Source organism: Silene latifolia, chromosome 2, assembly GCF_048544455.1.
Source record: "Silene latifolia isolate original U9 population chromosome 2, ASM4854445v1, whole genome shotgun sequence".
Classification (NCBI taxonomy): Eukaryota; Viridiplantae; Streptophyta; class Magnoliopsida; order Caryophyllales; family Caryophyllaceae; genus Silene; species Silene latifolia.
Window position 1 is genome coordinate 192,064,595 of NC_133527.1, and position 14,373 is coordinate 192,078,967.

General features: G+C 32.2%; 1 protein-coding gene and 1 long non-coding RNA gene across 2 annotated transcripts; one reads left to right on the forward strand and one right to left on the reverse strand.

Annotated features, from left to right (window-relative positions):
- Positions 1-41: 41 nt before the first annotated feature.
- On the reverse strand, positions 42-977 carry LOC141641845 (ribosome-inactivating protein PD-L3/PD-L4-like). Its single transcript, XM_074450492.1, has one exon. It carries the CDS (start codon positions 975-977, stop codon positions 42-44), a length of 936 nt encoding a protein of 311 aa, XP_074306593.1.
- Positions 978-10,801: 9,824 nt separating this feature from the next.
- On the forward strand, positions 10,802-12,458 carry LOC141632133 (uncharacterized). The gene is made up of 2 exons (XR_012537761.1): positions 10,802-11,809; positions 11,926-12,458. It is a non-coding gene; the product is annotated as an uncharacterized LOC141632133 (long non-coding RNA).
- Positions 12,459-14,373: the final 1,915 nt, after the last annotated feature.

Consider the following 14,373-nt stretch of genomic DNA (forward strand, 5'->3'; position numbering starts at 1 on the left):
ATATTACTGTATATTTTCTGATTCGCTTCTCTGTCTTGATCTCAAAGGTTAGTAAACTGCGGTCCCTGATTTTCATCCAAAGACGACAGCTCAGAGCTCTTTTCGACATTCTTGAACAACCCGACATCCCCAGCTACCTGTGCCACTTTGGTCACGACCCATTGTTTACCCGATTCATCAGTCAACAAGAGTGGTGGATCGATGACTCCATTCTTAGAATTTTTAACACTTTTACTAGTTTTATCCCAACTCTTCTCGAACTCAATCGCTTTGGGATCCGGGTTATAAACATCTGAAAATTTTCCAAGTATCTTATTCTCGATAAACTTGAATCGGGCCGACTCTGAAATCATTTGGACGGCCGTAAGCAGAAATTTAGCCTCAGTTTGAACATTTAGCTTCTGTGAATAGACTGCATTGAACAATCTGTTCAATGACACAACTCCTAAACCAAGTTTAGAGCGGTCTACACCGGCATTCTTCTCCATCGCAGCATATGAACTGTCGTACAATATACGGACACGGTTTACACCGGTGGCTACAGGGAATAGAGTAGATGCGCTTACTGGAGCATCCTTAAAGATATGGGACCGATAGTTTCCGCAAATTTTATCAAGGTACCCAACTATATATAGGTCATTTCGACTCAAAGCGACTGTAATAACAGTCCCACGATTTGAATGAAGATCAATTGTTATGTACTTGGGCGGGTTTGTGGGCGCGCTCATTACAGGTATATTTGTCTGACCGTAGTGAACGTTAGGATTGGAAACCAGATTACGCAGATTGGTGAGAAATGTGGAGTAGCTCGTTTTGGTCGCTTGTCCGACATTGAAGGTCAGGTCTGCTCCGGCCAAAGTGGAGCAGAACATGACCCGATTGGATATCGCGCTCATAGTAGTCCACACATTCATCTTCATCTTCATCTTCATCATCATCATCATCTTATGTTCACCTACGTACCAATTTGTGTACATCGTCAGTACATGTTATGGAAAAACTTAATAATGTCCACAATTTTACGTGAAACTTATCAGTCATCTACTCATCTAGCAGTAGAGCTGTTCAACGGTGTCGGTGTGGGCTAGCTTGGCCCAGCCCGTATCAGTGGGCCGGTTTTTTCTAGCCCAACCAACTTGTCCCTCTACCCGGGCCGGGCTAGTGCCCCAATTTTACGGCACAGCCCAGCTTGACCCACAAAAAACACTACATAGGCGGGCCCCGAGCCAGACATTATGAAGCCCAGCCCGACACAACCCTGCCCGACCATTTTTTAGTGTCGGGCCTGGGCCAGCCCGGCCAAGCCTAGTGTACACACCCCTATCTAGCAGTGGCAACTTGAGCTACTCTAAAGGTTAAAAACAGTGGGTAGTGATAGGGGACATTTAGACCTGACAAATCGGGTTAACGGGTCGGGCCAATTTGGGTCGGGTCATTTCGGGTTTCTAGAATGTTCGTGACGGGTCAGATCATTCGGGTTTACGGGTCTGTTTCGGGTTTGTTGGTTGGGTTGTTTCGGGTCAAGCGGATCAGGTCATTTCGGGTCAGGTCATTTTCGGATCAATGATTAAGAAGGAAAAAGCCATTTTAAGTCTTTTTGAGCCAATTAAGGTTATGTTTTGTCGGGTCGTTTTCGGGTTGAGTAGTTTCGGGTCGGGTTAATACGGGTCTATGAAAGCTCGGGTCATTTTCGGGTCGGGTTGGATTAATTCGGGTTTCAGGTGTCATTCGGGTGCGGCAGTTCGGGTCAATTTCGGGTCTCGGGTTAGCCTTTTCGGGTCGGGTTGATTTTGCCAGGTCTAGGGACATCTAGGGGGTGTTTGGTTGGCTTAAAGGTGTAACAAATACTCGCTCCTATTCTCTAAGCACAAATTCTCATTATGGACGGATACTATCCGTCTATAATGAAAGACAGGTCAAATACAATACCATTTTTCTAATAGGACAAATAACAAGTGGGGTGGTGGGGCCAAAAAATGTCACAACTTTCATTGTATCTTCCACTTTCCTTATTAGTCTATTATTTGTGGTTTTCATAACTTATGACCCCATATTCTCTCTCTTACTTTCATTTACGTCACATATCACCATACCACTAAATTTTACTCAAAAAACAATGTGGAAGAACTTAGTGAATAAGAGGGAGTATCAAACAAAATAGTAAAATAAAATTTAATCAAACAAGTATAAAATAAACTAAATTGTTTTTGAAAAATAAATAAATAAATAAACGGAAAACGACATTAATATTTAGAGACCAGGTCGATAGAAAACAGAAAACGAAGACCGGACCTGATTCTATAGAACCAGACTTCACCATGATTGGACCGCTAAAATCTTAAAATCACGTCTAATTATTGTATTAACAAACATATTTTATAGGAGTATGTCATAATCTAAAAATCAATCCATGTATTTTTTTGCACGAAATTAAAACAAAGTTATTAAAACAACAATCCAACATGTGCAAATTCTTGGAATCGTTTCGAGTTCAAAGTCAAGGATGTTGAAGCATATTATCTCTAATATCTTTGATAATGCTAAATATTTTCATTAACATGGAGGCTACATTTATGTAAGCAAATTTCATCACTCGCATCAAAAAAAAAAAGAAAAAAAAATAAACTACAAAATGAATAAAACTCGACACAATCTTACAAAATAAAACCAGAACTGGAGAAGTCAAACCTGATGCTTAGGCCTTAAAATTCTCTGATCTTTATTTTCTCCTCTCTGTAAGAAAAGGAGATGATTTAATTTATAAGACGGAATTACATACATGATACATGACTATATCCACCCCAAGACATTATCCTTGCTCAAGTAATTTTCTATACAGTCACAACATTAAGAATAATACCACTATGCTTAAACATTATACTTCGTACAATCGTAATTTAATCCCAAAACAAGGGGCTGATCTATTTGTATAAATGTAGTGTCGATTTTTTTATGAGAAAAAATGAATTTAGGAGGACGTACCAGGTCATGTTTATTTTCCTCCCAATTTTTCTACCAACTGACAGGGATCGCTTCATAAATTAGCTTATTCGATTTTCAATCCTGATTGAGGAAGTATTCATCTATTTTTAAGGAGTACCCGATTTTCGTCTGACACTCGTTTATCGCGTACCGCCGGTCCGCCACCCTCAAATGTCTTATGTTGCTTCTCAAAATTTGTGTAGGTGCTTTATCTTACCCGAGAAATCCTCCATATGATTTACAAACATTTTTTATCCTGAACCCTAAAATCCCGAAAACCGTGCATTATACACTTATATTTGAGTCGCTTGGGAGATCGCAGCGGGTCATGTTTCTTTTCCTCTCAGTTTTTCTACCACGTATCAGGGATCGATACATGAGCTACGCTATTCGATTTTCAACCCTAGTTAAGGAAGAATTCATCTATTTTTAAGGAGTACTTGATTTTCATTCGATATTCGTTTATCGCGTACCGGCACTCTCAAATGTTCTCCGTTATTTCTCAAACTTTGGCTCTGTTTGGTAAATTTACTGAAAAGGTAGCTGGAAACTGAAAAGCTAACTGAAACCTGAAAAGATAACTGATAAGATAGCTGATATAAAGAAGTGTTTGGCAAACTAACTAAAAAGATAACTCAAGAAGTGGCATCTTATTAATATAATAACTTATTATTATTAATATTAACATAATAATATTAAATATAATAATAATAATAAATATGTGATTAATAATATTAATAATAATGAGTATATTAATAAAATAATAAATATAAAATAATAAATATAAAATAATAACTTATTAATATAATAATATTAAATATAATAATAATAATAAATATGTTAAGAATAATATTAATAATAATGAATATATTAATAAAATAATAAATATATTAAATATAAATATAATAATATAAACAATACGAATTAATTATTAATAAATATAATAGTAATATAATAAATATAATAATAATAATAATATAATAATAATAATAATAATAGTAAATACATTAATGTAAAAATAATAATAATGATATCAATAAGAATAAGAATAGTAATGTTGAAATAAACTAATATGAAATGAAATGAACTGAACTGAACTGAACTAATCTGAACTGAACTGAACTGAACTGAACTGAACTGAATGGAGCTGAACTGAACTGAACTGAATGGAGCTGAACTGAACTTATTAGAACTGAACTTATTAGAACTGAAATTAAGTCCAAAAGAACATGGCCTTAACTCAACTTAGGTTATGGTTTATTATCATTTTTTAACTTTAGGTGTATAAGAGATACATTTGAGAAAAGAAGGGGTATAAAATAAAAATTGAAAAAACACGAGTTACACAAGAGAAAAACCCATATTTTATTTTTGTCATTTATAATTATTCTACTCTCAATAATTCTCATGCGCGTCGACCATCGTTATTTCAATCGGGCATGTAACACAAACCGATCACCTGTCTAGGCCTATGAAAAAAAGAGAAGAGAAAAGATTATAGTTGATTTTCGGATTTTGATTTAGTTAGGATTAATAGCGTCCATATAATAAGGTCGTCAAAATTGTAGCGGTTATGAGCTAAACCATATCAATATATTGTGTTAAACTTTGTGTAGATGTCAAACTAGTATAATTGATAAAGTTAAGATGGGTGTTATTCATGTCCAAATCTCGTCAGCAACAAATTCACCTACTCTCTCTAGAGGAGAAACAAGTTTATTAAACTTAGTCAGTTCCTTTTTAAATCCCGCTATTATTTTACACAAATACTATTCTACAACTAGTTGTATAATAGCTATGTACAACCGCGTCAAAATTATCGAGCTCTCATACAAAGTTGTTGAGTTATTTTACAAGTTATTGAGCTATTTTACGAAGTTATCGAGCTTAATAATTATTTTGTTAAGCTCAACAACTTTTTATCATAGCTCAATAATTTTGGTAATAGAGCTCGACAACTTTGTAACAAAGTTCAACAACACTGAATAAGTTGTATATACAACCGGTTATATAATACATTAACTGATTATTTTATCAATATATATATATATTCTCCCTCTCATTAAATAGAAGAGGGTGCATGACTTCTACTTTTGAAACGATTGGTGGAAATCTTTTACCTTAAATCATTCATGAACTTGATTGCATGATTTCATGCTCTTATTTACGTTGAGATGTGAAAAAATCATATGAACGTATATAATAAAACGTGGTTTCAACTCTTTATAAAGCTAAATAATGACTAATTTTTCAGTTTTAAGTAATTAATAAAGAATCATTAATAGCAACAAAATAATATGAGAAATCAACAAAATACGACAGTATAATCTAGTTTATATAACCAAATATTCCCTCACATAATTTGTGTATTTCTTCAATTATTTCTAGGGTTCCAATTTTGCTGAAAAATATACTCTCCTTTTTTAATGTTGTATAAGTAGAGACCATCATGGTACATAACCTTAAAAAAACAATGTCGACCGCCACAACCATGGTCGAGAAACGTATTGTTCATCTCCTGAAAGGCAGCAAACTTGATATGAGCATTTGATCTATAAATATCACACCAATAATCAGTAACATGTATCGCCGTCGTCTTGAACGTCCATGTTAAATTTGTATTGATTGGGATCATTTGACTAATATCTTTAGGTTTCATGTCAGAAACACAATGTGTTTCTAATGGTTCGTCCGTCATTTGATTCTCAATTACTATATGATACCTTGCAAAATTGAAGAATGGGTGAGCTTTGGTGTATAAAGGAGACATAATAACTATGATTAAGAATAAACATGTTTTAATCATGTTTGGTTTGAGACTCATCTTGAATAATTATTCTTGATGGTATTTGAAATTTTTGTTTTATCATGGTGAGTACATGATCATATATTTGTATATCGGTTTTTCTAACGTTAATAAGCTGTTTATGGAAAATTTTATAAGATATTTTAGGAGAAACTCAAGTATGAACCGACTTTTACCATAATTGATGAGAATATTTTTTAAAAAAATTTCATAATTAGGAAAACTGATTTTCTTATAGTGTATAAATAATGATTTTCTTGGAATAACCTTTGATTTTGTTATCCTTATTTGAACATGGAAATATACTATTTCTAAATTTGAAGGATTTAGTACATTGGTAAGATTTGCAAATTACTTTAGTCGAGTGAATTTAAGTATATTGTGCATATGATATGATAAGAAACCAATTATATGGTATTACTCTTCGTTTATGTTTGGTCTACTTTCTTAAAGTGTTTTTTTTTTTGGGATATGCTAAATCCTACCCACAATTTTACTTAATCCCGCACATTTTTTCGTCTTATACCAACTTTGACCCTCCCATTTCTCACCTACCACCCAGAGAGATACAACTCAAAAACCCAAAAAAATAAAAAAAAAATCCCAGAAAGTACGATCGACGGACGAGAGGGGAATGAGACGTCAGCAAATGACAGTCGACGACGATGGGGTCGACGGCCGTTGGATATTAAGTTAGGGTCAACGGGGAAGGGAAATGGGTCTGTTCGGATCGACGATGACGATGCATGAGTGTTTGGTGGACGTCTCAGGGTGGTCGGGGTGGGTGATTAGTGGTCGGGGATGGTGGAGGAGGGTTGTGAAATTGGTATTGTTAGGAATTAGTACTCTGATAAACACAATGCCGAATTGATGAATATCAATGCGCTAAAACTGTATAAACTTTGATTTGCACGACTATCTCCAAGATGGGACAAATTTGCATTCTAATTCTAATGGCATTAGCCTTTTCCAGGAATTGAATCATCAATTATCAATTTGCATTTTAATTGTCTGTCTTTTCAGCATTTGTTCTAATTTTGATAAAACCCTAATCGAAAATAAACCTTTTTTGAAAAAACAAACCACTCAATCGATTAAAAGATGAGTGTATTCATAAAATTATTGATAAAACAACCAAATTACTTTTGATATGTGCAAATTAGATCCATAATTATCGAATTATTAACCCAAATTATTTAGTTTTGAGAGGGAAAGTAAGAGAGATAACTTTTTTCAATTGTTTTAGATGAAGGGTATAATTGGAATAATAAGACAAAGTGTGTGAGAATTAGTAAACTGGTGTGCGGGATTTAGCAAATACGTTTTTTTTTTACCGAAAAGCACAAATTTGCCAAACACACAATAACCTTATTCAAAAACTCAAAAGTTAAAAATATTTTCGTAAAAGTTTGAAAATCATCTTTCCACCCTTAGAAATAAAAGCACCAAGCTGATGCTTCTAGTTTTTGAAAAATATTTTAGAAAATTAAGCTTGAAAAATAAAAATTCATTTCTAACAAACTAGCCGAAACTATAGGCGCCATTTGCTAGCTTATTTGGCGCCATTTGCTAGCTTATTTATTCAAAGTAGCAATTTAACCCTTTTTAAAATATACATGTGCACCAAATACCGAACTCACATTCCTATAACAAATTTAGCGGGAAAGTGGTGATTAGCCCCATAACTTTAGCAAAAAGTGAAATCCAACTCAATTTCTCTTTTCAACTTAAATTATTTCAATAAAACATTTTATATATAAGCTCATCCCCCTTATACTAAAAGAATAAGAGATCTCAAAATTTTCCCGCCTAAATGAAAATTACTCTATAATTTGGCTTCATTATGTAATATCTATAATTGGGTCATGCTGTTTAATTTCAATTACTCCGACTCATTCAAAGTTCCAAACCAAAGCTTACATTCTCTTTTCGGAGTCCAACTTCACAAATTTTGCCTGTGAAAACTATCAAAAGTATAAAATTTTGATAGCCAAAATTTAAAAATATATAGATTTGTTATGAAAAAAATTACATAAAATGTTAATTTTTGATAAAAAAACGACAAGTATTTAAAATGTTGAATCTTCTCTTTTCTACTACCTCTTATACTAAACAATATTAATAGTAAATTTTATAATTAAATTTCAATTGAAGTTAATACTATTACTAATTGTTAGTTTCTCTAATATATTTATCTAGAAAACCGCGTATTTGCGCGGGATCTATACTAGTTATACACTAAATAATTATAATTATTTTGAAAGTATTTATTTAATTTATTAACATAACTTTCGCGCTTTTAAAATATATTTAATATTTTTTATTTACTAATTTTAATATAACTCACATACATAAGATAATACGTTTACCAATTTTCAATTTTGCATAATTCTATCAAATATTTTTCTTTCCAAAAAATGCAATAAATTGCGTACACAATTTTAAAATTTATATTACGTTTTATTATATGCTTATAAATTATAGAAATGAATGAAATTGAATTTTTGGTTGTTATGACTTATGTGGCCTACCTAATCACTACATTTCTAACTTATGAGACTTAATTTCACAATTGTCCAAAGTTATGGGAATTAATCACTACTTTTGCGTCAAATTTAGTAATCCCCTTAAACTAAAAGAATAAGAGATTCTCAAGTTTTCCCGCCTAAATGAGTTGCTCTATATTGGGCTTTGGGCTTCATTATATCCTATCTTTAACTAAGCCATACTGATTTATTTCATACAATAAATAATTCTATGACATTTAAAAATGGGATAATTTTTTTTCAACTTGCATTCCCCTTTATTTACTACTAAGAGAATAAAAATTTTCAATAGTTTTCCCTTCAAAAAGAAGTTGGCTAAATAAGGAAACAAAACTCTATTTTTATTAAATTATTATCTTTTAGTTAAGATATAATCTTTAATCATTATAATTTTTTTAAATTAAATTATAATCTTTTGATTTAAAAATAAAACAAAACTGGTATAAATCTAAAATTCTTATATGAAAAACCGAAACATTTGATATTATTAGTTTCGCATAATTTTTTTTTACCAAGTACGAGTATTTAGTTCGTATAAAAAAATTATGAACTTATATGATTAATTTCTTGACAAAAAAAAAACTTTAAAATTATTGAGATAATTTATAAATTGAAATCATTAGTTTTGTGATGAAAAATTTCATTAAAATATACATTTTATGAATTTACTTAATTCTTTTAATTAATTTTCCATTTCAATTTTTTAACCTCATATTAAAATATGAAAAATTAATAATACGTCAATTTTAAATCTTAAATAATACATTATAAAGTAAGTAAAAGATCTATGAATACCGCGCATGTATGCGCGGGATCCATACTAGTGATGATGATTATGCAAAATCACCACTTCTCTAAAAAATATTTACAATCACTTATCAGAATATGTATGGAGTGAGACATAGAATGGGACACCAAATGAGTTAGATGATCCTTACTCTTTGCCCACACTGGTTCATAATTTGTGTATAAAAATGGCATAATTTGCCAATTATTTTATTTATTTTATTAATTCCATGTTAATTTCAATTTTAATCACCCAATTTTTTAGGTGGCGGGCGTTTTTTCCTTCTGGACCCAAGTACAAACCAGCAGCAATGAAGAATTTGTAAACACAACGGCCAGAACTACAAGCACGATCGGTGAAGTTCTTCTCAGGTTTAAAAGGACAAAACTTTACTAAAGCCTACGCAGATTTTAATATTTTTTTTGGTTGATTTGGTAAAATTTACAGAAAAATTCATGTAGTAATCCTTAACTTTGTCATTTTACACGCGCTATATCCAACTTTGTAAGGTTGTGAAAATGATATCATTGAGGTTTGATTTTCAAGCACAATATTCCCTTTTCATTGTTCTTTAAATTTTCAGTTGAGCATAAAACGTATACCAGCTGAAATTAAAATCGGCCATTTTTTTTTTCAAATTGATTACTTTTTGTTTATTTGAGATCTACAATTTGATAAAACGAACATGGGCATTCAGAAATTTAAAATTTTCGTTAAAAAAAAAACCTAGAAAATGTTCGTCGACAAAATAATACAATATAGTTTATATAACCGAATCTTCACTCACATTATTTTTTCCATACATGAACATGATTCAATTCAATTCAATTATGCCTAGGTTTCCACCTTTGCCGAAAAATATACTCTCCTTTTTGAATGTTGTATAAATAGAGACCACCATGGTACTTAACCTTAAAAAAACAATGTCGACCGCCACAACCATGGTCGAGAAACGTATTGTTCATCTCCTGAAAGGCAGGAAACCCGATATGAGCATTTGATCTATAAATGTCACACCAATAATCTGTGACATGTATCGCCGTCGTCTTGAATGTCCATGTTAAATTTGTATTGATTGGGATCATTTGACGAATATCTTTAGGTTTCATGTCCGAAACACAATGTGTTTCTAATGGTTCATCCGTCATTTGATTCTCAATTACTATATGATACCTTGCAAAATTGAAAAAAGGGTGAGCATTTGTGTATAGAGGAGACATAATAATCATGATTATTATGAACAAACATGTTTTGATAATATATGGTTTGAGATTCATCTTCAATTTTTGAGGTTATTTTTATATTATTATATATATTCTGTATTCAGAGATTTTGTTTTATCATTTATTTATTTATAAATATTGTTTCATATGAATATTTCATTATTATATATATAAACGAAGAACCTAAATATAGAAATATTCACCGATGGGCACATGACAAGGCTTATCTAAAGTCAAATTAGAACATGTTTGATCTCAATTCTCAAAAATGAGTTTTTGTTTTTTTCAAGCTTAATTTTTCAAAAGTGTTTTTCAAAACAACAAATTGCTGCTTCTATTTCTATGGGCAAAAATATGGATTTTTAGCTTTTGAATTTTTTTTGTTTAACTTGTAGTTGCTCAATCATGGACACATTTTACTCTTTCATAAACTTTTTTTCATAATTTTTCCAGCACATACCCTTTTGTAGAAAACAACTAAAAAATTTCTCTCTTTTCCTTTTTTTCCTTTCGTGTGAAAATTGATCCTTATCTTGCAAAATTCATCAATTGTGTACTTTTATTCATACATTAAACAAGTTATATTTCTAATTTAATCATCAATACATCATTTTTTTGCATCAAATTTATTATATCCAAATTCAATTAGGGAAAATTATGCAATAAGGGTTCATAGAAAAAGTGGTGGTTGGGTGGCGGGGGTGCGGGTATCTGGTCGCCAGAAGGGGAGGGGGTAGAGCGGATGTCGTCGATGTAGGGGTTGGGGGTATGGTGGTAGCGAGGCTAAAGTAATGGAGAGATCGTGGTCGTGGTTTTGTGGTAGGGGAGGGGAGGGTGGTGACAGGTGCACGATAGACAACAGGGGTGGGCGACTATGGTGGTAGGGCGGAGGGATCTGGCTGGGTGGCTGTCGTCTGACGCAGTAGGATGGTCCGATGGTGGGGGGTGGGTTACGATTTGTTTTTGTTAGTTTTTTAGGAGTGGCAGATCATCCGATGGCGGGTTTGAGGTGGCTTGACCGGCGGTGCGCAAGTGTTTTGGGTGGTGTCGCGGTGGGCAGGGTGGGAGCAGTGAGACCGTGATTCTTGGGTGGTGGTGGTTGATAGTTGGAGGGAGGTAATTGAAAAGATTTAACTAAATTGAGAACAAAGAGATGGTTGAAATGGAAGGGGTAAAATGGTCAAACATGTCCATGATTGAGTAAATCATGTCCATAAATGAGCACCACCCTTAGAAAATTTTGTGTTTGGTCAAAAAATATTTTTGAGTCCAAAAACACTTTTACAAGCTGGGCCTTAATTTCATAATTTATTTTCGCACATTTTGCACCAAAATTTCCATTTTCTACCCTTGACTAAAAATCATCAAATCTAATTCTCTCTACCTCCCCCTATTGTTAAACCTTAACCCTTTTCAATCTCCTTAAAATTATTCAATTATGAACGATTATTCGAATGAAGATCGGGTATTTAATTCGTTAATCTCATATTAATACTTAAATTAACTCTTTTTAGAATTTTATTTCTTTTTAATTAGGGATTATGCCTAAATTAATTAAGACTAATTAGTTTGGCATTGTAGGTTTGTTGGTGGTGGTGTTTTAAAACCAGGCGTGGTTAGACGGTGGTCTGCCAGCGACTCTCGACGGTGGTCCGCCGGCGAGTGACAGTCGTCATTGAAGCAATGGTACGGTGGTAATGTTATTTGTCGTACGGCGGTACGGTCGTAGTAGAGCAGTGGTAGGGTGATTGGTGCAGGAGGGAGGGGCATTTTGACGGCAATGGTGGTGCAACTGGTGTTAGTTTGGTTGGCCGGCGATGGTTTAGTTGGCCAGCGACTCAGCGAGGTAGTCGTATAGTTGGGTTTTTAACGGTGGTCTATAGTAGTACGTAGCAATATTGTTCTTCGTCAGCGTAGTACATGGTTAAAATTGTTTTTATTCAATGTATTGTACGGTGTAGTAATAGCTTTGAATATTTGATGGCTATGAATATGCCTTTTTTCTTCTATTTTTTTTAACTCAATGCCATACATTACATTATATAGTGATTGTAATGTTAATTTATGGAATGTAATACACATTTATTTGTGTTTTATCAAACTAATTTATCACAGTAGTATAAGATTATCATATAATTTAATTTTTTCATAAATTAGAGGGGAATATATGTTTGAAATTAGAGAGAAAATATTAGAAAGAGATTAGAGAGGGAAAATGGAAGGAAAAATGAGAGGGGTATAATTGTCAACAGTGTACTACGATGAGTAAAATGTGTACTGCGAAAATCAGCACCCATTAATTTCTTAATTAATTTATTTTCTCAACTAGAATAATATCTCACACAATTTTGAGGGGAGAAAATTAAGGAAGGGGGATTATAATTTAGAAAATTTAGGAAGTTTGAATAAATCAATGATGAAATAAAGGTTAATCTATGCCTAAATAATTAAGAGCAATTGCAATGGGAGGTTTTTTGCATTGGGTTGTAAAGAAGAACTTTTAGAAAAAGTTTGTTCCATTGCAAAATAAAATTTGTTCTTAAATGAACAAGCTAGGTTTGAAAAGAGAACCAAGTTCTTCCCAAGACACAAGAAATTGATTAGAGATAGCAAATTAATTAGGCGAATTTAACAAAAATAACCCAACCTTTGATAAGTCTTCCAAAAATAACCCGACCTTTTAACTTAAACAATAATAATCCAACCTTTGTATTTTTGTCACGTAAATATCCCGAAATCTCAACTAAATAAATTTCTACCAAATATTGATAAATGATATTTGTAAAATAGTTTCATAAATATTTAAAGTCTATTTTGTAATATCATATACTCCCTCCTATTCATTTTAACCTTCCCCTTTCAAAATGGCACGCAAATTAAGGGTAGGATTATTTTATTGTAAAGTATTGTGGTGGTGTAAGGTAATTGGAGAGAGGGAAGTTATTATTGTGGGGTAAGATGATTAAAATAAGTATCGTTGTGGGGTAAGGTGATTAAAATAAGATAAAGTATGAGTATTGTGGGGTATTGTTGTGGGGTAAGGTGATTAAAATAAGTATAAAACTTTACTAAATAAGGAAAGTGGGGAAGTTATATGAATAGATGAAAAAGGAAAGGGGGAAGGTTAAAATGAATAGGAGGGAGTATAAAAAAACTCATAACCAAAAAACTGGAAAAATTATAATTTCTTTAGTTTGTCAATGGAAAATTAATTATAAAACAAATACTCCCTCCATACCAGACCAATGGTAACATGGTAAAAAAATGAGGTTTTTAAGAAAAGAGGTTAAAAGCAAGGGTAAAGAGAGAAAAAATAGGTGGGGTATGTAATTGTGGGTTTAATTGTGTGTTGGTAGGTGAGGTATGTAATGACATTTTGTGTAAATATCAAATGGGTATATGGGTAATTTGGTAATGTTGTGGGCCAAATAAGGAATGTTACCATTGGTGTAGTACGATCGTATTAGGTAAGTGTTACCATTGGTCTGGTATAGAGGGAGTATATAATTTTTTTTGAAAAGAAATAACAAATACGATAGATTTTAAATTTGTGGAAATAGTCATGAGAGAAATACTTTTTATTTTTTAAACCGTGGATTTGAGAAACCAAAATTTTTTTTAAACATATCATTTATATATTTTGGGATTTTGAACAGCAGTATAATATTTTTTCAATTTTTTTTCCATGCTTCAAATTGTTCTTAAATAATTTTTTCATAATTTTATATAATTACTTATGCAAATATATGGTCAATAACTTAATAGATTGATTAATATATGATTAAATTATTATTTTTCGAAATATAAGTAAAATGTTGGGACATTTCTGTAACACAAAAGCAAACGTTGGATTATTCTTGTTAAAATCAAAAGGTTGGATTATTTTCGGAATACTTAACAAACGTTGGGTTATTTTTGTTAAATTTGTCAATTAATTATGACATATTTAAGAACTTTATTTAAAGTTCTTCCATTGCAACAAAAAGTTCTTAATTATTGAAAATGTCAAAATCTTACATGGCAAAGGAA

What these genes read in the sequence shown, in the direction of transcription:
- LOC141641845 (XM_074450492.1), bottom strand. Translation starts at nt 977, where the DNA reads ATGTACACAAATTGGTACGTAGGTGAACATAAGATGATGATGATGATG.